General features: G+C 49.0%; 5 protein-coding genes across 5 annotated transcripts; 2 read left to right on the forward strand and 3 right to left on the reverse strand.

Moving 5' to 3' along the window:
- Positions 1-4,375: 4,375 nt before the first annotated feature.
- On the forward strand, positions 4,376-4,912 carry LOC127313115 (RING-H2 finger protein ATL39-like). Its single transcript, XM_051343658.2, has one exon. It carries the CDS (start codon positions 4,376-4,378, stop codon positions 4,910-4,912), a length of 537 nt encoding a protein of 178 aa, XP_051199618.1.
- Positions 4,913-8,451: 3,539 nt separating this feature from the next.
- On the reverse strand, positions 8,452-9,506 carry LOC127317271 (probable glutathione S-transferase GSTU6). Its single transcript, XM_051347798.2, has one exon. It carries the CDS (start codon positions 9,457-9,459, stop codon positions 8,707-8,709), a length of 753 nt encoding a protein of 250 aa, XP_051203758.1. The 5' UTR covers positions 9,460-9,506; the 3' UTR covers positions 8,452-8,706.
- A 6,200-nt stretch (positions 9,507-15,706) lies between these two features.
- Positions 15,707-16,331, forward strand: LOC127313114 (E3 ubiquitin-protein ligase ATL6-like). Its single transcript, XM_051343656.2, has one exon. The coding sequence runs from the start codon at positions 15,770-15,772 to the stop codon at positions 16,316-16,318; it is 549 nt and encodes a 182-aa protein (XP_051199616.1). The 5' UTR covers positions 15,707-15,769; the 3' UTR covers positions 16,319-16,331.
- Positions 16,332-19,210: 2,879 nt separating this feature from the next.
- Positions 19,211-22,030, reverse strand: LOC127317270 (serine/threonine-protein phosphatase 7 long form homolog). The gene is made up of 7 exons (XM_051347797.2): positions 21,877-22,030; positions 21,432-21,801; positions 20,937-21,356; positions 20,562-20,863; positions 20,224-20,488; positions 19,624-20,140; positions 19,211-19,544 (listed from the first exon to the last, which is right to left on the reverse strand). The coding sequence occupies exons 1-7, from the start codon at positions 22,017-22,019 to the stop codon at positions 19,294-19,296; spliced, it is 2,268 nt and encodes a 755-aa protein (XP_051203757.1). The 5' UTR covers positions 22,020-22,030; the 3' UTR covers positions 19,211-19,293.
- A 277-nt stretch (positions 22,031-22,307) lies between these two features.
- Positions 22,308-25,587, reverse strand: LOC139833274 (uncharacterized). Its single transcript, XM_071823492.1, has 2 exons — positions 25,184-25,587; positions 22,308-25,065 (listed from the first exon to the last, which is right to left on the reverse strand). The coding sequence occupies exon 2, from the start codon at positions 25,053-25,055 to the stop codon at positions 22,308-22,310; it is 2,748 nt and encodes a 915-aa protein (XP_071679593.1). The 5' UTR covers positions 25,056-25,065; positions 25,184-25,587.
- Positions 25,588-26,142: the final 555 nt, after the last annotated feature.

The following is a 26,142-nucleotide window of genomic DNA, read 5'->3' on the forward strand; positions in this document are numbered from 1 at the left end:
CTACTCAACACGAAATTTAAAGACAACCATAAGGCTCCTGCCGGTTGCCACAATACAATAATGATCATCTCATACATATTCATCATCACATTATGGCCATATCACATCACCAAACCCTGCAAAAACAAGTTAGACGTCTCTAATTTGGTTTGCATATTTTACGTGGTTTAGGGTTTTCGAGTAAGATATAATCTACCTACGAACATGAACCACAACGGTGATACTAGTGTTGTCAATAGAAGAGTAAATTGAATCTTCACTATAGTAGGAGAAACAGACACCCGCAAAGCCACTTATGCAATACAAATTGCATGTCAAGCGTGGAGCAAATCTCATGAACGCGGTCATGTAAAGTTAGCCCGAGCCGCTTCATCCCACTATGCCACAAAGATGCAAAGTACTCAAACTAAAGACAACAAAAGCATCAATGCCCACAAAACCATTGTGTTCTACTCGTGCAACCATCTATGCAAAGACATGGCTCTGATACCACTGTAGGGATTCGTTGCATAGAAAACAAAAAATTTCCTACCGCGAGAACGAAATCCAAGCCAAGATGCAATCTAGAAGACGGAAGCAACGAGGGGATGAACGAGACTCACCCTTGAAGATTTCCAAAGCCTACAAGATGAGGCTCTTGTTGCTGCGGTAGACGATCACTTGCCGCTTGCAAAAGCGCGTAGAAGATCTTGACGGTGCCACAATCGGGCAGCACCTCCGTACTCAGTCACACGTTCGGTGTTGATGAAGACGACATCCTTCTCCCCGTTCCAGCGGGCAGCGGAAGTAGTAGCTCCTCCTTGAATCCGGTAGCATGACGGCGTGGTGGCAGTGGCGATGGAGATCTCCGGCGGAGCTTCGCTAAGCGTTGCGGGAGAGGTGGAGGAGAGGGGGGCAGCTAGGGTTTGGGAGAGGGGGAGGTGGCCGGCCACTATGAGGGGGTGCGACCACAATGGCTTTGGTGTGGCCGGCCCCCTCCCCTTGCTCCTCATTATATAGGTGGAACCCCCAAGTGTTGGACTACAAGTCTTCGAATATGACCCCAACCCAAAACCTTCCATGTGTAGGGAAACCTACCCAAGGTGGGACTCCCACCTCAAGTGGGATTCCCACCCTTCCATGTGGGGGGTGGCCGCCCCCCTTGGTGGAGTCCACCTTGGACTCCCCCTCTAGGGTTGGCCGGCCATGGGTGGTGGAGTCCCACCGGGACTCCGCCTTCCAAAGTGAATTCTTCCGGACTTTTCTAGAACCTTCTAGAACCTTCCAAAATTTCACCGGATCATTTTCAAACTTATAAAATGACTTCCTATATATGAATCTTATTCTCCGGACCATTCCGGAACTCCTCGTGATGTCCGAGATCCCATCCGAGACTTCGAACAATACTTCGAACTCCATTCCATATTCAAGTTCTACTATTACAACATCAAACCTTAAGTGTGTCACCCTACGGTTCGCGAACTATGTGGACATGGTTGAGAACTCTCTCCGACCAATAACCAATAGCGGGATCTGGAGATCCATAATGGTTCCCACATATTCAACGATGACTTAGTGATCGAATGAACCATTCACATATGATACCAATTCCCTTTGTCACGCGATATTTTACTTGTCCGAGGTTTGATCATCGGTATCTCTCTATACCTTGTTCAACCTCGTCTCCTGACAAGTACTCTTTACTCGTACCGTGGTATGTGGTCTCTTATGAACTTATTCATATGCTTGCAAGACATTAGAAGACATTCCACCGAGAGGGCCCAGAGTATATCTATCCGTCATCGGGATGGACAAATCCCACTGTTGATCCATATGCCTCAACTCATACTTTCCGGATACTTAATCCCATCTTTATAACCACTCATTTACGCAGTGGCGTTTGATGTAATCAAAGTACCTTTCTGGTATAAGTGATTTATATGATCTCATGGTCGAAAGGACTAGGTAACTATGTATCGAAAGCTTATAGCAAATAACTTAATGACGTGATCTTATGCTACACTTAATTGGGTGTGTCCATTACATCATTCATACAATGATATAACCTTGTTATTAATAACATCCAATGTTCATGATTATGAAACTAATCATCTATTAATCAACAAGCTAGTTAAGAGGCATACTAGGGACTCATTGTTGTTTACATAACACACATGTATCAATGTTTCGGTTAATACAATTATAGCATGGTATATAAACATTTATCATAAACACAAAGATATATAATAACCACTTTTATTATTGCCTCTTGGGTATATCTCCAACTCATGAAGTTACGGTTCGACAATACGCCAAGGACACAGAGGACCAACATGCTAATGTTTTTGCAGAAGCAAGCAAACAAAGAGGATATATTCTTTCCTTACAACTTCAAGTGGGTGTTATAACATACATTATGCTTGTGCAGTTTCCACTTTATTCTCTTAATCATTGAGCTATGTTTGTGCAGCATCCACTTTATTCTCCTAATCATTGAGCTTAAGAAAGGAGTCGTACTTGTCATGGACTCGAAACGTAAAGAACATGCAGAATGGGCGAACATGGTTGCCCTGCTCTAGAGGTAATTTCAATCAATTTCGTATCGGCATCTTCATCTGTTCTTATTCGACGATATCATCAACTAATCAATAACTCATTTACTCATTTTTTCTTTGCTGGGCAGGGCTTGGAAACGGTTCATGAATACTGTTCCGGGTAAATGGAAACCGGAGCTTACATTTAAAGATTACCCTGTAAGTAGTACTATATATATAGCTATGTTCGTGAATCTCTTTGATATTTTGTTTCAATACGATGCTTGATTATTAGTTTGATTGAACTATTTTTTCGTAAAGTGTTTGAAGCAGGAAGCCGGGAATAACTTATGTGGATACTACGTCTGCGAGTTCATTCGTCAGATGGCCTGTCACAGGGATGCGGAGGATGCTATACACGCCACTCGTGTACGTGAACAATATTTCACAATTAATCTTATTTTATTACCATCAATTGTATTGAGTTCTATTCATATATATTAATCTCCTTTTTTAATATAGATGATACACTTGCGGGACTCTCTCCTAACGGAGGATCACATACGAGCAATTCAAGAGGAACTCGCGAGATTCTTTCTTAACGAGGTCATAGCCCGAACTGGAGAATACCATCGGGAGTTCATATACGACGTTAGGCATATGAGATAGATATATAGTAAAGAGGTCCGACTTTATATATATTGTAAACATGCATTACTTGTACTGTATTTCATGACGTGTCTATATATACATGACGATGTTTGTGGTTTCTTGAATGACGTATGCATTGCAGAATTGAATGAATAATATAAAACCCTGAAACTCTGCCGTGGCAGAGAAACGCTGCTCCACCATTAACCTCTGACGCGGCAGAGAAATAGCAATTTTCTCTGCCACGGCAGAGACCTCTAGTCCTGGTTCGTATTACTAACCGGGACCAAAGGTCCTCCACCACGAGCCCCCTGGCCGCACCACGTGGCGGGGCTTTTGGTCCCGGTGCACATTTGAACCCGGACTAAAAGGTCCCGCATGTTTGGTCCCGGTTCGAAAACCGGGACTGGTGGCTCAAATGGACCGGGACTGAAGCCCCGTTTTCCACTAGTGGCACCTATCTTGGCCGTGCTAGTTTTTGGTCGAACACGACAACGTAGAACTTTGCCGAGGTTCACGGTATAATACGCACGGCAAAGAACAACACACACAGCAGCGGCATGTTTTCCGGCAGTGATGCATAAAATTGAAGTTTCCAAGGTAAATTCAATCATAATCTAAGATCCAAATGCTTGAACAAAACATAGAGCAACCAAAAACAGCATCGTCGACCACATAGCTACAACACAACTAGCATCACCCGTGGCCGGCTGGCAGAACCACTCCCAAACCAAACTTATCGTGCAACTTTTGATTTATTCACAACTTGGTGAAAACAATACTCGCAGCCAGATATAACATAAATATGTACTCGCCAAACGCCAATCTCAGAAACTTTCAATAGACTGGGGGTGTTTGTTGTGGCTTTTTTTGGCTTTTGGTTTTGGCAAAAGCCACCAAAAGCACCTAAATAGGTGCTTTTTTTGGCTTTTGGATTTTGGAAGCCAAAAACAATAGGATCTTTGTTTTTGGCTTCCAAAATCCAAAAGCCAAAAAAAGCACCTATTTAGGTGCTTTTGGTGGCTTTTAAGCCAAAAGCCAAAAAAAGCCACAACAAACACCCCCCGGGAGCTGCTATTTTCAACTGTTGCGCGGTCCTTCTCTTCTAACACCCATTCGGCTACTCCTATCAAATGCCGAGGGCGAGCTTGTCAACGTTGCTCTTACCAAGACTCCAAAGGGCCCTCCATTATCTGTGGCACATAGCTAGCATGGCTTCAAGGGCGCTCTCCATCGTTGTCTTGTCGGCCGGCGTGACCCTGATGCTCGTCGCCCACGTCCTCGTGATCCTGTGGGCTATGCGGCGTGGCCGCGGCGCCAACGCCGACCAGGAGCGTGCCACCGCCGCAGAGGATGGCGGGGACATGGGCCTGTCTGCCGTCGAGCTCGAAACGCTGCCGTGCCACCACTTCGTCTCCAGTGGCGCCGCGGCCGCCGATTGCGCGGTGTGTCTGGAGGCGTTCGAGGACGGCGACCGGTGCAGGTGGCTGCCGAGGTGCGAGCACAGCTTCCACGGCAAGTGCGTGGACCCGTGGCTGGGGAAAAGCCGGTGCTGCCCCGTCTGCCGCGCGGACGTGGTGGCTGTACCTGAACGGCCGACGGGCGAGCTCCTGAAGGTGGCCGGTGATGAGGGAGACACAACACCGGCTTTCACACTGGACAGGAGAAGCCCGGCCGTGTCGGAGATCGTGGTGACTGCAAGGTTGCAGCAGTCTAGCTGGACTCTTCATCCCGGGGCCATGCACTAGCTAGATTAATTCGCGTTGTTTGTGCAGGCAAGCATGCATAAACAAACAGTAATTAATCAACTACTCGTAGTAGTTACCATGCCATGAATCATGTATAGTCGTTCAAATGGAATATTTGTATTTCACATATATATTTTTTTAGAACTTCTTATAAACTTTGTTAAAAACTAATTAAATATATTCATTTATACATCCGTATCTAGATAAAGATGACCAGTTTTTTAAGAAGGGGATACCATATGAAGGTTAGCACCGTCCAACAAAGTCACGGGTCTGACGTACCCGCGCCAGTGTTCACCAACGCGGAAACGGCACTTATCATATGAAGGTTAGCACCGTCCAATATAAGAGCATCTCCAGCGGAAACGGCACTTACCATATGAAGGTTAGCACCGTCCAACATAAGAGGATCCAGTTGCGTCCCCCAAAGCGGCCTCCAAACGGCGCCGGATCGAGCGTTTGGGGAACGCCTCCGCTTCGTACTGCGTTTGGGGCGCGTCGCTAACCAGCCACGGCCCCCAAACGCGTGCCTCAAACATTAAAATAACTCTCTTTTTTTGCATTTTCATTTTAATAAAGATAAGAAATTTGTAGGTAGAATCGAGGTTTTAAAAGTAGTGCAACATGTTGAAACAAATTAAACATAAAAATTGCCAAAATTTATGTTCAAACTAATTTTTAACCTACTTATTCTTTGATGGCCCTGCCTCGTCATCCTCACGGAGGCGCTTCCTGCTCGTCACCTTTTCTGAAGAGGTAGTGACGTTCGACGCATCCGATGAGCTTGTGTCCCCTCCGGCGAGTAGTCCTTGGTGTCTTCGTCGTCGTCGGTACACGCCGGCTGCGCCTCGGCCTTCGCATGGGCCCTTGCCTCCTTCTTTGCCGCCGTCGCCTCCTCCGCCTCCAACCGTCTCCACCTGGCATCTCCATCATCTTCCTCTTCCTCCTCCTCATGGCCGTCGTCGGCGACGGTCTACCCTTCCTCCTACTAGCCATCCGTCGGCGGGGAACTAGAGCGGCTAGGCGTGGCAGTTCTTTCCCACCAATGGCGCCATCCCGACGGCTTCCCCTTGGTATCGGAGTTCGATGGGAGAGAGAGGTTGATCATGGTCAGAGAGAAGAGGTTGCTCAGTCGTAGAGATGAAGGGCGCTGGCCGGTTGCAGATCCAAATGCGCAGACGTAGGGGTCTTATTGAGAGGGGATGAATGGCGGCGCAGATATCGAAGAGGGTTACAGTTGCTCTTCCGTGGAGTTCGTGTGTCGATCGGCGCGTTTGCCTCCAGCGGTTCCCCTTCCCGGCAACTGCACCATCACCGCGCGTCAATAATAATTCTGTCGCGAGGTAGGCGACAATTGGGCATCGTTCGTGTGTCAATGACACGTCGGGCCCGCCACTCCCCGCCTGGTTTCTCGCTCTGTCTGGCGTGCCCGAAGCGCCCCATGTGGAGCGGGAACAGGCTCGGGGCACCGGACAGCGTATTGGGCCTCGCCGAACGGAAGGGGACTTTGCGGCGCGTGACTGGGGCCGAAAAAATATTCGCCGCACCCTAAAAACCTTTGGAAGACGTGACTGGAGATGCGAGGCCCAACCCACGGGGAACCAGGCAATTGTCTCTTTCACGGGTCCTCCCGTGCATTGATTCATTAGGGCATCTCCAACGCGCTGACCCAAACGGACGCGATGGGCCGTCCATTTTGGACCATTTGGGTGGCCGCGCGGACACGCGGACAGCGCCCCGCGTGTCCGTTGGGTCGCACGCTGCACCCAACGCAGCGGCCACCCATTTGCCCATTTGGCCTATTTCTTTGGAAAATAGGCTAAATGGCCACACATACTTATAAATAATATCTAAAACGATATAGAATAATATCTAACAAATATAGAATAATATCAAATAGTATAAAATAATATCAAATGAAATGTAGAATGATCAAGAAACGAAATGTACCATAGTTTGAACAAATATAAAAATTACAAATTGAGATTGTCAACTCAATTTTGGCGCTCTAGGATCTCCTTCTGCCTCTTCTCGAACCAAGCTCTCTTCGCCTCTTTCATGGTGGTCAAGTCGGTGTTCATGATCATGTTGTCCTCGGCTTGCCTTTTCAGCTCAACTTCCTTCTTCTTCAACTCCACCTCTTTGGCCCTTGCCATTTCTATGAGCTCAATTTCTTTAACTTTGAGCTTAATTTCCCTAGCCTTCGTCTTGGCCTTCACCTCTTCAATCTCAAGCTTTCTCTTTTGGATATCGAAGTAGTTCTTCCTATCCTCTTCCTTCTCCCGGTGCCTCCTCTCATCCCTCTTGTCCGTGGACACCTCTTTCTCAGCATACATCTCCTTCAAGGCGCCGAACAATTGCATGGCTGAAGCATCACGCTTCATGTCGGCCTTGGTTGACTTGTGGCCTCGTGGACGGGTTGCACGAGAAGCGGAGCTACCACAAGTCTGGCCACCATCAAGGTCAATGACCGTGGGATCTTTGGCGGTCTTGTTGCCAGTCAAGGTCTCCATGTACCCCTCGTACCCCTTCTGAAACTTGGGGGTGCCATGGAGTTCCTTCCAACAATGAGAGAAGCCAAAGGTCTTTCCTTCATTGTTATTTTTGAAAAAATCCAAAGCTTGCCACACCTAGAGCAAAGCAAGACAACAATGACAAACATATATGCAAACAACGAATGAACAAGTTGAGGTTAAGAATCATACCAAGTCCTTCACGCCGATGCCGCTAACGGGCCGCCTGGAACTTGTTGCATTCCGTTTGAATTGTTCCCCACCTCTTTTGGAGGGACAACTCATTGTGGTTGCTGTCAAATGGCTCCTCTCCGTACCGGCGATGTTCATGGAAGTACTCATGGATCCGGCGCTAGAATGCATGCGGTCCCCTTCTGCTCGGCACCTGTCAATGGATCTTGCCCAATGGTCAACCATGCATCGACGAGCATTATGTCCTCCTGCGTCGTGTAGTTTCTGGTTCTTTTTCTAACCCGGCGACCTCAAGCTTGTGCAGTTGCGGCTTGTGTGAGCTCCTCACCGAACAACGGCTCCTGGTCGAAGTTCATGGTGACGGGATGGCCAGTGGTGTCCTCCTCTATGTCAATGGGAGGTGGCGGGGGAGCCTGGTCGGTCGAATACGACACGGTGGTCGGCATTGTTGGCGGGTAAGAAGGAGGGGCCTGCACGGTGGACACTGCCTGCATAGATGGCGGCGCGGGCTCGGCCGACAAATCGTCGAGCAGGTTGCGGGCACCGGTCGTCGCTGCTGCTCTCAGGTGCTTGGGGCCTTGGAGTTCGCCGACGCACGGTTGAGGTCAATGAACGAAGGATGTTACTGGACCGGGATTAGTGTCCGCCGGAGACGTAGCTCCCGTAGAGTAGCAACCATCATTTTGGTGGTGGGTGCTGCTTGTTTTGTAAAAGCGACCGGTCATCCAACTTCTACACATAAACCCTCTATTCTATCTAATCGATCGGGTGGCAGCTTCAAGTGCCTTAAATCTCAAAAAACATAAGATAGTATCTGACGCAACAGAAGACATATTGGCCGAGTAAAGTAATTGCTCACATACAATAAAATGGTGGGGATAACATCACTCGGATGACTTGGATGAGAATTGAGTTAATTCTCGATCGAAAGTCACACCCTTATTCATAAAAGCAACACTACAGGCAGAAATTCAGGAACCCGAAGCGAGAACGTAAGAACACACCACAGTATGCCTAGTGACACTACACCATTGAATTGCAGCGCGATGGTTGGCTTGGGAAGTTGGAAGCAGCTTGGAACTGAATAATCTACAGCGGCGGCTGGTGCAGCGGCAGGAACGGCAGCCCGAAGCGAGCCCGCGTCCAGAGGTGATACTCCAGTAGCGTCGGCATGTCCGGCGCCATCTCCCGCACACCGTCCAGCGCGCTGAACCGCTCCGCCCACGCCGCCACCAGCGGCGTCCTCGCCGGGTCGATGGTCTTCACGCCGCACATGGCCTCCGACGCGCGCAGCCACCAGATGAACCCGCCCAGCGCCACGTCCACCAGCCCCGCGCTCTCCCCGCCGAAGAACTCCGTCCTCCCCCCGGCGAGCACTCCCTCGAACGTCTCCAGCACGGCCACCAGCTCCCCCGCCGCCTTCACCCGCTCCTCCAGCGTCCTCCCGCAGAACACGGGGGCCCACGCCGGCACCATCTTCTGCTCCACGCAGGCGGCCCAGAAGCGGGCGGTGGCGCGCTCGTGCGGGTCGGAGGGGAGGAGCCGCGGGCGCCGGTCCTGGAACGCCTCGTCGATGTACTCCACGATGACCAGCGACTCGGCGACGGGCCTGCCGTGGTGCAGGAGCACCGGCACCTTCCCGCCGTGCGCCGGGTTGGAGGCCAGGAGGAGCGCGCTCTTGGTCCCGTCGCCGAACAGCTCCTCCTCCACGTACTTGTAGGGGATGCCCTTGAGGTTCAGCGTGAACCGCGCGCGGAGCACGTAGGGGCTCGACCAGAACCCCAGCAGCGTCAGCCCCTCATCCTCGCCGCCGCAGCTGCCTTGTGCCCCCGCTGCCGCCATGCCGATCGGTCGAGTGTGCTAGGCTGCTAGCTGCGATGATTGAGTCGAGACGACGCAAGGTAGTATATGTATATACAACAATGCTACACTTCGTTAGAGGGAAATCTGTTGCAGCCAATAGGAAGCCACCCACATGAAGAGGTGGGGCCCGCTGAAAAAGCCACCGTGTTTTTCAAATCGTATTTCAAACTTCAGAAATTTTGGAAAAATATTTACACCTAGGTAATGCTTGAAGGTAAGTGTGCACGAAATATGAATCTTAAATATGTATGTATATTTGTCTCATGTATAAAAAAAGAAAAATATCTAGATTTGCGCCAGTAAATTTCAAAATATTGAGTCAAGATGATGCCGATAGTATAAATGCGATTTTTATTTAGAGGGTATCTCTGGAACCAAAGGTCAGGTCAACTATTGCAGCCAATAGGAAGCTACCTATGTGAAGAGGTGGGGCCCACATAAAAAGTGGACGTATTTTTCAAATCGTAGTTTTAGATTCTACAAAAAAAATGGAAAAAAATGTTTGAATATATTTGCACGTAGGTAATGGATGCAGGTATGTTTGTACAAAATCTAAAACTGACATATGTATATTTGTGGCCTATATAAAATGATAAAAAAATACATAAATTTATTAAGGTAAGTTTCAAAATATATATCTTGATGTAATTTTATTTTTACGGGTATATCTTGATGTAACTTAATGTAACATACTATGGAGAGTCACATGGGTATCAGTGTGATCTGGCCCATTCATGCGGTATCATGTCCAAAAGTCAGAGAGCTAAAAAAAAATCGATTTTAATGGTCGGGTTGGGTGGATCTGGTGAGCCTTGCACATCATGTTCAAGAATATGATGTGTTTGTCACATGTGAGACTGACTGATGGCGAGTCTAGTCATATTGTACAATTCTTCTCATTAGTTGTTGGTATTGTTTGTTATCTTGCATGTTTCTCGTGTTATGTGATCAACTAGCTAATTGCATAGAATAATGATAATCTTATGTCGTGACATTATGTGTTAGAGGCAAGTTTTTATTCTATTTTATACCGGTTGGCACCAGAAAATCCTCTTACCTGTAGATACTGGTGTTTAATTACCGCCTAAGTTAGTTTAAATTAATTTTGCATTAAAAACTCGGTATGTGTTAGAGTAGTGACCAACTCTCCAACCTATTTATTTCGGAGGCTCCTTTGAATAGAGAAAGCCCCATAGTGATTAGATGCAAATGGTTTGTGTTAGGAATAAATCATTGCCAAACATTGTGCACTGATTATGTCAAGATTATAAGGCACAATCAATATAGAAGGTAAGAAGTTAAACCACACCATTATGACTTGATTGAGTCAATCAAGCATGTCATGTCCTCTCTTAATCTCTATATGTAATTGTTGCATTTGGCTCTGTGCAAATATAAACATATAACGGTGCGAGACAAAGCATCGATTCTCACATACCAACACTCACATTCTAAGGCGATGCCTTTCTAGGAACATTGCCCATAAAGAGGGGGGTCTAGTTCATAACCGAGCATGTCATCCAAGGACGTGGCATGACTACAAATGTTACTTCATTCAAGTTAGTTTATGAACAAGAAGTCATTCTACCTGTGGATAAGAATATGGCCGCCATAAGGTTTGCGAGACAAAAATGATTTAATAAACAAAGAAATATTAGTCAGATGATGGAAACCATTGATGAAATGGCAAATAAGTGCTTGATGGCCTTATGGGACATCGATAACGAGGGAATCCCAAACATACAACAAGGTAGCAAGCTCAAAGACTTCCAAGGTGCCAACTTAGTCTGTAAAGTGATATGCGCGGGAGGGAGGGGCATGTTACTGATCAACGGAATCGATCGAGCTGTGTAATTGCATCCCAATCTTGTTCTCCTACAATTCCATATAGATGTGAGGAGTAATGGCGGAAGCACACAATCCAATCAAACCTTTTATCAATACATCTAGTTTTAGACTCAAGTTTGTCTCTCCTTCCGTTGTTGATCGGTGACTTCACAGCCACAATTTTGCTCGTTGACCGACAGTCGAGTTAGAGGCAGGAAACATGATCTAGCTCAACCCATAGTTGCGGCGAGCCCTGTCCTAGTCCCTCCGGGGAGAGTGGGGTTTCAGTTCACAAAAGCGTTGGTGAGACTGTCTTGTGCACCATGTTTCTCGACGGCCTCCTTCGGCACGTGTTGCGATATATCACCCCCGGTGCCAAGAGTACATGTGGGCGTGTTCATGTGTGAACAGTTGGCTATGGTCGCTTGGGTGACAGAGTTGACAACTCAGCTTCACGGCCGGTGTGGATCGTCTTGTGAAGCCTCGAGGCTAGTGTGTGCACCGACGATATATAGATTTTGGTTTGGTTTTCTATTAACCGACCAACTCTTATCTATATCTCTTATAAAGCAAAACCCCACTAGATGGTTGTTTAAGTTGTCTATCTTAACATGCAGCCTATCCACATCATCTCTTATTCGTAGCCGTACGATTTCAATCATCCTATTGATTCCTGGCCTTCCGATCACATGTCTAACTCAAAGCTGTGTGTCAATGTACCACCACAGCCCAGGTACTGATCTGCTCCCAATGCGCTATGTAGTTCATAAATACTTGAGCGTCAGTTTGCCTCCCATACCATTCCTCGATTTATTGGCAACGTTATGCCTCCCACGTCACTTCCCATCCCCTCTGAACCTTTATATTTCCTCCCTCTCTCTCAAGAGAGCACTACCACCCATCAACACTCGTGAGATGCCCTAGCAGAGTCTGAGACATAATCCTTACTGACACAAATCATAGGATCATGCGCCCCCTCCCCATTGAGCTTTTTTTTGAAATGGTGGAAATATCGCCCTAACTTCTGCATCCAAAAGATGCACACGGTTTTTTTATTAGATTATTCACGAAACCTTACAAGAAACAATACAAAAGATCAATCTCGAAGCAACCTTACTATACCTACAGTGGGATGAAGAGTGTGACAATACACCAACTCACATCATCCAAAACTAAATGCCTTCCCAAACCGCCCAATAGCAGGTGAGAAGCACATCCAGTCAAGCAGACTCTCAGCGCACGCCAACGCCCACGCCACACGAGTTGCTCCCGCCGTCTTCCTCGACTCCATCTTCAAGAGAGATCATCGCATTAACCTTGCAAGACCTGCCGTCGATGCCACCATGACGCCAGGCGGCTCCACCATCCTGCACCTATACATCATCCGACTTCTATCATTGATACCCTGCAGCACCATGCCACTGAGATTCAGCGCCAACAATGTGGTAGATGAACACCACTCCACCGAAAATCGCCAACATCTAGCAGATGCTCCAAAAACGATGCCCCAAGAGGTAGAACGACGCAGGACGCGCCGCCATCGTCCGATCCGGGAGACCCGGACCTAGGGTTTCCCCCGGAGCAGCACAAGTGAAAGACCACAGACTGCGACGACGATGCCTTCAAGAAGGTAGCGGCGCGACACGTCGCCATCGTCCGCCAACCGAGGTCGGAGCACGGTTTTCACCGGCAGCCGCGCATCCCCAACTCGCCGAGTGTAGTGCCAAGACGGGCAAAGATGACGCCTTCGACAAGGTAACGACGTCGACCGACGGCGCCATCATCCGCCAAGACCGAGGTCGAGGCTCAGTTTTCACCGGCCGCCATGACATCCCGGACTAGATCACCATTGCCGGAAACCTGTGTGAGATCCCATGATCCCCCACACAGGACTACCAGCCTGGCCGACCACCTCCGACGAAGAAGAAGGCCGCCTCCCCATTGAGCTACACCACAGGAAGCTCTCCCTGTACCACGACACTAACTTTATAACCTGATGATCAGAGTAGGTTCTATCTGAGCCGCAATTCCATTTTCTTTGTTGCTGCGATCCTCATATCCCCTTACTTGTGTACCTTTCTTTTTCTTTGTTCTGTGTATATGAAGATTTCGATGCTTTCAGTTCAATACATGTAAGATAATGGGAGCAATCTTGATTTTACTGGCGTACTTTTTTTTGATTCAGGCAGACGAGGCGATCGGATTTATTCCTCAGCTCCCTCATGCCTTCGGTAATGGGGCTAGAAGAAGAGTCACCTTTGTTGTACAGATTTTGGCAATGCTTTCATTTGGAACAGCAAAGCTATATATTTTGAACTTTTGCTTTGGTCAAATGTATGCAGAGTAAAGAAATGTAGTTCTGAAAAGGATCGAGAAAACATTTATAATTCTTTATTTCTGTACAGCTACGTGTGTAAATTCTGCATGTTAGTTTCTCTTTACCTAACCAGAACATCCGCTTTAATTCGTCAGACGACACATCATCTCTTTGTATGCCCCTATTCTGGGATGCTTGGAATGATTTTGTATTTGTGTGCTCTTTGAAACATAGGGTAATTACAATACCCGGTCTACTCTAACTATAGCTGCCACCTTTTCTCTCTAGATTGCATATCGGAGGGGATGCGATTAAGAGAAAATTGAGCATTTCATGCGTGGGTGTATAAAAGTATTTTTGGTACTTATATGTCATATATTTAAGCTCATCTAATCCTTTCGACATGGATGCAATGAAACATATATTTACTGTTTTCTCGCTTTAGTTAGTTATCGTCAGTTGGGTTAGTCCGCAAATATGTGCTGATGGTTTCAGGTTTCAAGATTAATTTCTAATTATTTTCTTTCTATATGACTGACCAATAATGTGTATCCAACATTATATTTTCTGTGTTTTATGCAGGTTGAGAAAACTTTATCCAGCCATTTATGTGTGAAACTGCTCAATCTGCACTACTAATATATCAAGAAAAATTATATAAGTATATGTGAGATGAAATCAAGGTTCAAAAAAGCATTGAGCGCTAAGCGAGCAGTGAGGCGAGGCTCTGCCTTGAAGACCTAATGCTTAAGCGAGCTTAAACGCCGCTTAAGCGTGTAAGGCAAAACATGCATATATAAGCCTAAAATGGGAAATATTGAAAAACCTCCCACTGTTCTGTTCTGTGTTGTTTCTAGTCCAACAAAAGGCCCAAAAAGATGCATCTTGCTTCTCAGGTCGTAGCCAAACACATTGATCCCCTCCAAAAGGCCCAATAACCTCATGCACTAGAAATAAATCGATCCCCTGCTGCATCCCAGCCTCTCAGGTCCTAGGTAGCCTCCACTCACGCACACTCGCCTCTCTCACTTTGATCCCCTCGATCTGGACTGGAAGGGGACGAGGGGAACAAGCTGCTGGAGGAAGGGGACCCTGTCTAGGCAGCTTTGAGGAAGATCTAGAGGGCGGTGTGGAAGAGAAGCTTGACCAGCGGCGCGGAGGAGCTCCAATGGTGCCACCTCTTGCTTCTGCCTCGACACGGGAGTGGAATTGAGATGAGTACATGATTCCTAACCCTAACCCTCTTGCTTCTGCCTAAAAGCCCATCTCGATCCATAGCTCCTCCTCGTGTTTTCTCTCGCTCAGGCTAAAAGGTAAGCGGAAGGCTTCGCCGCTTAGCTCTAATCTACGCTTAAGCGTATGCTTAGGAACACATTTTTGAACCATGGATGATATGGGTTTGCAAAATTATGAATCAAAAACCATGCAACCGAAAGTGTGTCTTTTTTAGGGGAGGAAGTGTGTCTTATACTTTAGGACAAACCCTAGATATCCCGCCAAAGTTGTCAGATTAAAAGCGATTTTTTGAATTAATACGTATTTTTATAGTAATTTTACAATTAATATGCATTTTAAAAAAATTACAAATCTGTGACTCGGTCGATCGATTGTCGGCCGATCGGTAGTCGGCTGGCATATGCATGCTCCTGAGTGTGCTTTTTGCTACTTTTAAACTTAGCTGGCTCACACACAAATCTGGTCGGTTAACAGTCGGCCGATCGGCCGAGTCATAGATTCGTAAATTTTTAAAATCATGTATTATTTATAAATTTGATTGAGAAAATGTATTACTTAAAAAAAAACGCCCAGATTAAAACCAGTGGTGGGCTTGGCAACTTTGCTTTTTCTTTTCTTTTCTTTTTTCAACAGCGCAACTGCTACTTTAGCTGCTGCGCGGTCCTTATGTAAGCAATAATTAACTGGCAACTCCTGTACAATGCGTTGCCTAGTTTGCATAGCTAGTGATGTTCTGGCGATCCTCCTTGGTTTGCCCAAACGCGTCGGCATTATACACCTCCATCTCCATACCCAAAGCCAAAGAACGGAAGTAACAAGACCCATGCACCGAATGCACGGATGCAACATTGCCGAAGACCGACCCAAAGAAAGCTTGCTCGCACGAGCTGCTAGCCAGTAGCGCGGAGAATGGTAGCCGGTTCCACGCCGTTCTTCATCGCGCCCGGCGTCACGCTAATGCTCGTCGCCTGCGTTCTCGTCATCTTATGGGCCCTGCGGCGTGGGGCCGGCGCCGGCGCAGCCGCCCATCAGGAGCGTGCACTCGCCGCGGAGGACGGCGGAGGCAAGGGCCTGTCTGCCGACGAGCTCCAGGCGCTTCCGTGCCATGACTTCTTCTCCGATGGCGCCGCGGCCGCCGACTGCTCGGTGTGCCTGGAGGCGTTCGAGGCCGGCGACCGGTGCAGGCGGCTGCCGAGGTGCGGGCACAGCTTCCACTCCAGGTGCGTCGACCCGTGGCTGGAGAAGAGCCGCTTCTGCCCGGTGTGCCGCGCCGACGTGGTGCCCCCGGAGCCGGAGGGCGAACTCGTCAAGGTGGCTAGGGAGGGCGCCTTGGCGGAACCAGCTTTGGGGGCGGAGATGGCGTTGGACAGGAGAAACGCGGCCACGTTGGAGATCGTGGTGATTGAAAGGCTGCAGCAGTACAGTTGGACTCTTCATCCCGGGGTCCTGTTGCGCTAGCTTGATTTCTATTGTTTTTAATACTATATATATAATGGATATTTTGATATGTGTGGGCATTTTTTTAAGACAAGCATTACTCCCTCCGTCCCGGTATCTATTTGTCCCACTTTAACGCTAGATTAAGGCTTGACTAGTTGAATGTCCGTGCGTTGCTACGGCCCATATTTTATTTGTATATCATAAATACCTATTATGTCGAATTGATTTCTGTCTTGTTATGTTTTAAACATTATAAAACATATGCGATGCTAACATGCCGCTGCAAGGTACTCCCTCCGATCGGATTGAATGGACGAGGAGGAGAGCCAAAGGTTCCTCCAAGGAAGTAAAACCGGAACCTCACGCCGCCGCAAGGCTTCCTCCACCTGGCGGGCCTGGCCGGGCAACGCCCAGGCCTCGGCCTCCTCCTCCATCATGGAGGTGTGGATGACCGGCGCGAGATGCGGCTATTTGGCCTCCTCCTCCGCATTGGACAGCGCCAGAGCGGCGCGCATGTCCCGATCGTCATCGTCCTCCGTATTCGGCACCAGTGGCGCGGGTTGCGCCAAAGCCGCGCCGACGCGGGCGGCCTCTCCGATGTAGAGACCGCCGCGGTGTTCCCCAATCCTCAACGCCGACGGAGGACGGTGGCTGCTGCTGGCCTCGCTATCGTTGGCGCCGGGAGAAAAAACCCTCTTCGGGGCCATGGCGGCGGTTGCGAGCGCTTGGGGAGGTGGACTGCGGAGTGGGGAAGAGGACTGGAAAGGGACAATCCCCTCCCAGTCCACATTTAATAATATTTGCGCCTCCACCGACAGTTGGGCCCAGGGAGGTGAGCCGGCAAGCAGACGGACACTCGAGGACGCCGCGTGCCCTCCGCGACCACGCAAACCTGTCCCAGATTTAGACTGATTTGGGTCATCTCGGACACCGCGGTCATTTGTATTTGCGATGCGTGGCTGCTTTGGGGCGCGGTTTTTTCTAATGCAATCCATCCTGATGCACATGATGGATCCGCGTTGGAGATACGCTAAATATGTGGGCCCGCATGTTACTTGCCATACTTGGGCTTGCGCGCATAGTTCTGCGGCCAAATCTTCGTATCGCTCTGTTCAAAGGAAAAAAAATCACACGCACTCCCATCCTATCGTCTTGTCTAGACAACACACTCCTATCCTCTTCTCCGCAGAGCTCTGCCCAGCACCACCATGGCCTAGCCCCGCCCCCTCCTCTCCCATGGCCCCAGATCGACGCCCACCACGGCCTAACCCCGCCTCCTCCTCTCCCATAGCCCCAGATCGACGTCGCCCAGTCCCGCCACGGCATCGCCCCGCCGCCTCTTGTCTCACGGCTCTAGATCGACGCCGCTGCCGCCGGTCGGCCCTAGGTCAACTTAGACGCCTCCGTCCCTTTGTACCCGTGCAGACCAAGACGGCCACGTCTCTCATGGGTCGCGGTGAAGCAGTTTTATCGCGAGCGCGGTGGGCCAGACGCGGCTTTGATTGGGTATGTGCTTGGGCACGGGAGAGGCAACCGGCGACGGGGTAGGCGAGCATGTCGACGTTGCGGAGGTGAGCTGTTGTTTGGACTTGGGATTTCATGTATATGAGTTACAATACATGTGGTTAGTATGATTATTTCCAGAAGATTTTCTTTTTTTTTTTTGCGAGGAAGAGGACGGTTTCATAAAAGCTTCGATCTTACAGAAAAGCCCAGAAAACAAGAAAAATTACACTGAAGTCCTTCTGAGCTCCGATTTCGCCGGCGTCCAGAACGAGAAGGTGGCGCGCCGCTGCCGCTGCTCGTCAACTTGCCTTGGTTGGACGAAGCCAGCCCCATGACAGCCGGGAAGTCAGCCTTCACCGCCCCCGGAGGGGTAACGCCCTGAGCCATCGGTTCCACCGCGAAACTCCACGCCGTCGTCTTCGATTTATTCGTCATCGCCGGAATCCGCCGCCTACCCGGACCCGGCCGGGGCTTCTTGAAGTACACCACAGATCCGAAGACCTGCGAGCACAAGAGAGGAGAGCTCGACGCAGAAGCGCTCCGAGGAACACCACCACCGGAGGGGACGAGCATCTCCACCAAAATCCAGATCGCCGGCAACACCACCTCCTCGTCGCCGCCACCCGGAGCCCCGCTAGCTTCTACACTATATACACACCGCAGCTCGGGGATCCCCCATCCTCCCGCCGCCAAAGCGACCGGCGGAGGAGGAGGGATCCGGCGAACTCCCGGCGGCGAGGTGGAGCTAGGGGAAGATTTCAGAAATTCGCCTCTCTTTACTGTAGACGAGAGAGGAGAAGTCCAAGGCTACTTCTTCCAGAAGATTTTCTTGCACATAACCTGTCAGTGTTGCACAGTTTGTATCGATGCGGTCTAGTCTTAATACTCGCTCAGGGATCGATTCTCGCTCAGGGATCGATTGAATTAGCTTCGCACGCCACATACAAAAAATCATCCAGACATGGATTCCTAGTCGTATACGTGGATGCCAAGCTTTCCTTTCAGAACGGGACGCGGTTTCTTTGATGGCCCCGGGGCGTACTAAGGCTGGATGCGGTGATTCTTCCGTACGAATCGGAAGAGTTTGATGCGAACATCTGCGGTTTTTCGCGAATTTTTTTTAAATAATACGAATTTTTTATTTAATTCTAAGAATAGCGCGCGTTTTTAATTTTTTCCCAAAGTGTGACTCGGTCGGCCTGTAGTAGGCCGATCGGCCGGTAGCAAACCGACTGGGTGTCGGCTGCTGAGGTGGAGCAGAGTCTCTGACTCGTTGGTCGATAGCTGACCAACTGGACTGCTAGTGCCCAACTGGCCTGCTACAAACCAATTGGCTTTCTACTGCCCAATTAGTTGTATGGATTTATTTTCTTCATTCGCACGACACGCTTAGGGTTAGGAGAGTACTGATACATAGTTCATACATAAAGTCTGATACATAATGCATACATAAATATCTGATACATAGCATACATAAATATCTGAGATTATGGACGGCGTCTAGGGTTTCGTGGGGGCGGCGTAGCACGGGGTGTCCAACCGAACCTGTCCGGAGCCCTGGTTATGCGAGCAGGGATCCAGGAACCGGACTCGGGGTCGTACTGTGTCTCCTGTGTGGGCTCTGGTGGAGGAGTCTGCATACCGACATAGTTCTGCTGCGTGCTGTAATACTCCATGTGCTCAGGATCCTGATCACTAGCTCCCCATGAAGGATTGGACGCAGTGTGCTGCGTGTATCCTGTGCCACGAAACATAAGTGATGTCAAACTAAGTGGAGTATAGTTTATATGGAACACAATATATAGAATACTACATACCCTGTGTGTATCCTGCTCCTCCCATGAAAGGGGCTTGCTGCTGCTGCCACTGGTCGAAAGCAGCTTGCTGCTGATAGTACTGCAAGTCGTCGAAGGAAGGAGTGTGATGCTGCTGCCAGGACGAACCTCCTGCCTGGTCAGGAGGTGGTGGTCTGGGTGTCGCCGTCGGCGTGAGACGAGGCCGTGATCCGTGTTGCTGGTACTGATAGTCGTCGACGGAAGGAGTGTGCTGCTGCCACGACGAACCTCCTGCCCGGCCAGGAGGCGGTGGTCTGGGTGTCACGGTCGGTGTGAGATGTGGCCGTCGCTGCTGCTGTGTGGAGGGTCGCGGTGGAAGGAGGTGGTGCTGAACGACGTCGGAACTACGGCTGCACGTGATAGCCGAGTAGATCCCGCGTAGCTTGTCCTCGAGTCGTCTCAACCATGACACATGTTGGTCACGCTGCAGAAGAGGCGCACTGGACACTTGACGTGTGTACCGAGCGACTTCATCCTGTAAGTCTGCAGTCAGCTGACCCTGAAAAATGATGGTAGCATATAAATCGTAGAACCCAATAGATAAAAGACAAGTATGATGGTGGAATAGAAAGTTATACGTACCGCATGCTGTCGACTACCGGCTGTGGACTGAATCGGGTACATATCGTGCATAGACGCAGGTGGCGCCTCAGCTGGATCAGTCGGCTGGATGAGGCGCACTCGCGTGGCTGCAGTGTACCTCTGCAGATATGCGTCAAACTCCTGTGGGTCAAACTGCTCATCGTTCGGCCAGACGTGTGTTGTCGCGCCATCCCACTCAGCAACATACGAGCCAACGCGCTGAAGCCACCATGTCGAGGAGTGGCTAGTACCCTTCCTATTGTACCTGCAGAAAATAATTGTGTCGGTTAGCCGAACCATGATGAACAATCTTAAACTTAGCGATGCTCAGAACTTACTTGTGGACGTAGGCAGGGAGAGGCGCTATCGGTGGTGGAGGATCGACCAGCTGCCGAGAGCCGAACTGCCTCATGATCCTCTGCTGGGACATTATCTCAACGGACACATCGAAGATGATCTTCGACTGTGTCATCCAGTACGCACAATCTCTATAGCAGAGGTTAGAGATCCCGCCGGGGTACCTTGCATGCACGGCGGCGGCCATATAGGGCTGCCAGATCACCGCCCTATCATCGAGCACGTCGAACTGCTCGGTGAACGCAGGGTAGCAGTTCCTGACCTGGTCGCGAGCAAATCGTCTCTGCGAAGAGAAATAGTCAGTACTCGTGTAAAACTGTAAATTACGAAAGAACTATGTTGTACAGTCTACATACCTCGCGACGTGTCCAAAGTATGCCGAAAGTAGGCATGTCGATGTGGTCCGGATCAGCCAACTCGTTTGCCCCGAAAGGGCGCTCAGCATCTATGTCTGGCCGACCAATCGGGAACCTCTCCCAGGACCACAGCTGCAAGAACAGTGGGCAGCCAAGAAGCCCAGACTTGGGAGAGACAAGTGTACAAGCATTGCACAAACCTCGGTATGTGGCTGCTAAAACCGCGGAACCCCAACTCCGCTGTATGATGTCGTCGGCGGTTTGTGCCTCTGCTATCTCGAGTGCAATGGGGATGAAGCGCCTGTTGATGGTGGTCTGATGGTTCTCTGTGAACATGACCTTCCCAAGCAGCCACAATATGTACGCCTCGAGACTCCTAGTGATTTGTGCCTCACTCATCGGCGGTGTGAACTGTGAAACCTAGAACCATGAAAAAAAAGATGTTAGTTATAACAACGCAATAACCATAAATAAATTTGTTATAACAATGGTTACCTCGAAGTTCAGTAACCAGTCAGACTTTGGACCGTGGTCCTCACAGAGAAACTCAGTCTGGCCCGCACGAGTTCCCTCAAAACGTGCAGGCATTTCTTGATCCCAAAGCACTGGTTCTGCCAGTGGGCCTATGGGCTGACCCGCCAACGGTAGGCCCAGTAAGAAAGACACGTCCTGGAGAGTAGGGGCCATCTCTCCCCATCGAAAGTGGAACGTGTGTGTCTCGGGCCTCCACCGATCCACCAGGCTGGTCAGTAGGGAGTGGTCCTGCTGAAGGCGCTTGATCGGTGTGCCTACTCGCTCACCGATGACCTCTGACCTAGTGGCCTCAACCAACCGTGCAAAAGGTAGAAGTCCAGCCCACTTCAACCTACAAAATCATATAAGAATCCAATTAGTATGTGTCAGTACTTCAAATTGAATATACCAAATAAATCCCACATACCTCTGAACCCAACCGGGGTGTATCTGCCAATTTTGATTACCCCCGCGTGTCACCATTGGTGACAAGCTATTAGGGTTGGCCTCTAGCTTGGCCGCACGGTGCGCCCTCTCAATGTCCCTATTGAGCAATGATCTTCCTGCCATTTCTGCAAACAACAAAACAGTCGTTATTACTCATTACAAATGATAACATAACACAGATATAAATTATTGTAACGTACATGACCATAATTTCACATTTGAAATTGCAAAGTAGTTCCATACTTATTACAAATTCATTGTTCAGTACATAAATTCAAGTAACATTGTTTCACATTTGAAATTGCAAAGTAGTTCCATACTTATTACAAATTCATTGTTCAGTACATAAATTCAAGTAACATAGTTTCACATTTGAAATTGCAAATAAGTTCCAAAGTAGCGCCTCGCCGCCTAGTTTCTTCCCCTCCCGCGACGTCCCCTTCTACCTCGCTGCCCCCTTCCTGCAGGGCCAATGCCGAAGGTTGTACAATTAGTGTCCCAATGGCCAAATTGATTGCATAGGAAACATTGTCTCGTTGGCCCTCCAGCTTCAGATTCATCCATATCATTCCGGATGCGCTGCGATGGCCGTCTACCGATGCCTGTCCTCAGTAGCGTTGGGTTTGGGATATATCGCCTTTCACCAGGGTTTACAGTGTTGAAATTTCCCATTGACCGAAATCCTTCCAGCTCACCGGTCCAGGTGTTGAGCACGGCCTCCTTCAGATAATACGGAGAGACGAACGAGATTTCCGACATCCCCAGGACACCACAAACAGCTAACACATGTGAGCAAGGAAGATGAAGCAACTTTGGTTTGTTGCATGTGCACTCGCAAGTTGGCCATTCTTCATTGCCAATTTTCACATCATGTGTTCGCTGCGGATTCCCACACCCGAACCTATCTGTAGGTAAGCGGACTTCGTACCTTCTTTCCACATTACCAATTTGAACAACAGCGAGATGCTTAGCTTTCTCCTTCTTCTTATGCATGTACTCCATAATCTTTGAACAATATGGTGTGGCTGGTCTGTTATCCATGTGCATCTGAGCCTTCTCACGTCTCTCTCTGTAATATTTAACTGTGCCCATGAAAATACCCTCTACTATAGCTGTAAGTGGCAAAGCTCTGTTGCCTCTCAGCACAAAGTTATACGACTCTGCGAGGTTGGTTGTCATGACGCCGTATCTAGCTCCATGTGTGTCGTGCAACAAAGACCACCTCTCTGTAGGCTCATGCTCTATCCACTGCTCAAAGTTTTTAATCTGCCTTCCCTGCCTTCTCCTTGTTCCGGGCGGGTCAAATCCGGGCAAGTCGCACAGACCTTCGGGTGCCTCATAAACTGGTGCTTCTACCGCTGTTGTTCCTGCTGCAACTGCCTGCATATGTGCTGCTATGTTTGCATCTCGAGCTCCTTTCCTCTGCACAACTAGTTTCTTCGTTAACTCCTGCACTTTGCTACGCAAAAAATTATACTTCCACTGCTGGTTCTGGATGCACAACCGCTTGAAGACATTCATAAGGGGCTTGTTCCTGAATTGTGTGTAAAAATTGGCCCCCAGGTGGCGCATGCACCAACGGCTCTCAATGTCAATCCATGGCGTTTCTTGCCCAGGCTCTTTCAGTGTCTTAATAGCTTTCAGTATACCTGCATGCCTGTCATGAAGGATGCAAACATTCGGCTTGTCCTTTACAATTGAAATCTTCAACTGCCTGAAAAACCATAACCAGCTTTCGGTGTTCTCACTCTCCACGAAAGCAAAAGCGAGTGGCACGATTTGATTGTTTCCGTCCATTCCAATGGCGGTTAAGATTTGACCCTTGTACTGACCAGTCAGAAACGTGCCGTCGACACATAACACGGGTCGACAGTGTCTGAATGATTCGATGCATACACCGAACGAGAAATAGACTCTATGCAGAACCCTGTAAGATGGGTACTCCGGCAAAAACATGTCCTGGATGTTCACATATGTGTCTGGATTCCTCGCCTGCAGCGTCTGCAGCAAACGAACAACAGCGTCGTATGCGTCTCGAAACGAACCAAACCTCATCTCCATCGCCCTCTGCTTAGCCCTCCAAGCCTTGCCATAAGATATGGTGTAAAAATGATGCTTCTTAACATTCTTCTGGATGGCGTTTACTCTCATGGCTTGCCCTTCCACTATTTCAGTGTACAACAGCCGAGCTATGAGATTAGACGACAGGTTGCAATGATCATTGAGGATACTTGCAAGCTCACAACTATGTGCCACAAAGTCGCTCACACGCCATGTTGTGTCATACTTAGGAACATACCCATGCACCCTTCCGGGACAATTGATGTCCACACATTCCATCGTCAGGAATTTTCCAGATGACACGGTTGTTCTCAGCTGCCTCTGACTCACCATTGCCCACTTCATTATTGCATCCTGCATATGTCGCTTCGACGGAAACATGGCCCCTACGGCGACATTGTTCTGGTGATACTCCCAGTTAGAATCAAGACCATCGTTGATTGTCATTGCAGACGAAAAGTTATGATTCCATCTGCCTGGAATAGGCACCTCCTCCCCATCATCAGACTCATCGGAATCATCAGCATCACTTTCACCTTCTGTATCTTCCTCTTCCATCTGGTTCTGGCTGTATCCATTTTCTTCGTCACCATCAACCTCACCGTCTTCTCCACTGTAACCATCACCCTGGCCGATATAAACATCTTCCGCATGGCTGCTCTGTTCAGGCTCGTAACCGCCGCCACCGCCGGGTGCTTCACTGCTCTGGCCTGATTCGTAACCACCTCCTCCACTGTAACCGCCTTCAGGAGGCGCTACCTCCTTCTCCACCGGAAGAACTAATGCCACAGGGTTAGTTCCTCTCCTTTCAGCCCCTTTTAACCAGCTCACCCACTTAGAGGTATCATCTACAGGCCTCAGATACCACGAAATGTTTGATATCGACTTAGTCCACAATGCATGCACACCCACTGTGTGCACTTCAGGATTAAGCCCGAAACATTCTGTCAACCAGTCCTTCACCTGCTCAATTGTCCATGTTCTAGGAGCAGTCATATTCATCTCTACAGATTTGAACTCACTCAGATCAACTCCCATTTCATTTGATCGGACACTACCCATACCATAGTAAAATACTATCTTCACTACATCTGTCATCTTTGCTCACCTAAAAAAAATTCCATCCGCGTCAACTACTAAAACCAGCCCACATAAATACACTAACACTAAAACCAGCCCACATTAACCTACACAGTTAACACTACTATGCAAAGATTAGGATTTACCCTTGTAGCGTGAGCAGCCTCTCCAACTGTAGCAGCACGAGCAGCACGAACAGCACGCGGCACCTCAGCGCCACCACGAACCAGCAGCAGCTCAGCCCCTTACACCACCACCAACCTCCACCACTTCATCACCATTGCTGCTAAACAACACCACCAATCCTCTCCAAAACCTAACCCATCTGTAGATCGAGCTTCCCTCAACTAATAGCAGCAAAATGTTGAAGTTTTATTGGCTAAATCACTAGGGATCTGCAAAATATGCTGAAGTTTTCGAGCTGTTCTTGTGCAACCAGGGAAGAAAGCATGCAGCAAAGAGAGAAGGGAAGAAGAGAGGAGAGAGGAGGAAGAAGACAGAAGAAAGAAGAAAGAAGAAAAGGGGCCGGGGGAGCGTCGCGACTGCGCGTGGCCGGGGGAGCGTCGCGACTGCGCGTGGCCGGCCGACCCGACGCGACGTGTGCATGCGCATGCCCCAGTTTGGCTGCTTCCGTCCGATCGGACAGCAGCAGTCCGACGGGGGTCGGTCGGCCACTGCGTTCGCTGCAGCGCCTGCAATCGGCCTGCCGCCGGCCGATCGGCCTGCTGCCGGCCGATCGGCCTGCTGTCATCCGACCGAGTCACACTTTTGGAAAATTTTAAAAACGCGCGCTATTCGTGGAATTAAATAAAAAATTCGTATTATTTAAAAAAAATTCGCCGGTTTTTCTAGGAACGAAGCGCACAAAGGCCGCTCGATACTGGTTTTTCTCACGCACGAAAGCTGCTCGGTTGTAGGTTTTTTTTGACGTACCAAATATTGTTCCGGTTTATTTACCTATGGACACCACCTATTGCAAACTAATAATAAAGATCAGCCATTATTAGGTGCCATTGAGAATTAAATGGGCCGGTTCCTATGCTGCATGCACGATTAAGTGATTGGGCAACTCACTTCCCGAACAGACGCATGCAATTGTTGAAAT

Source organism: Lolium perenne, chromosome 7 (genome assembly GCF_019359855.2).
Source record: "Lolium perenne isolate Kyuss_39 chromosome 7, Kyuss_2.0, whole genome shotgun sequence".
Taxonomy (NCBI): Eukaryota; Viridiplantae; Streptophyta; class Magnoliopsida; order Poales; family Poaceae; genus Lolium; species Lolium perenne.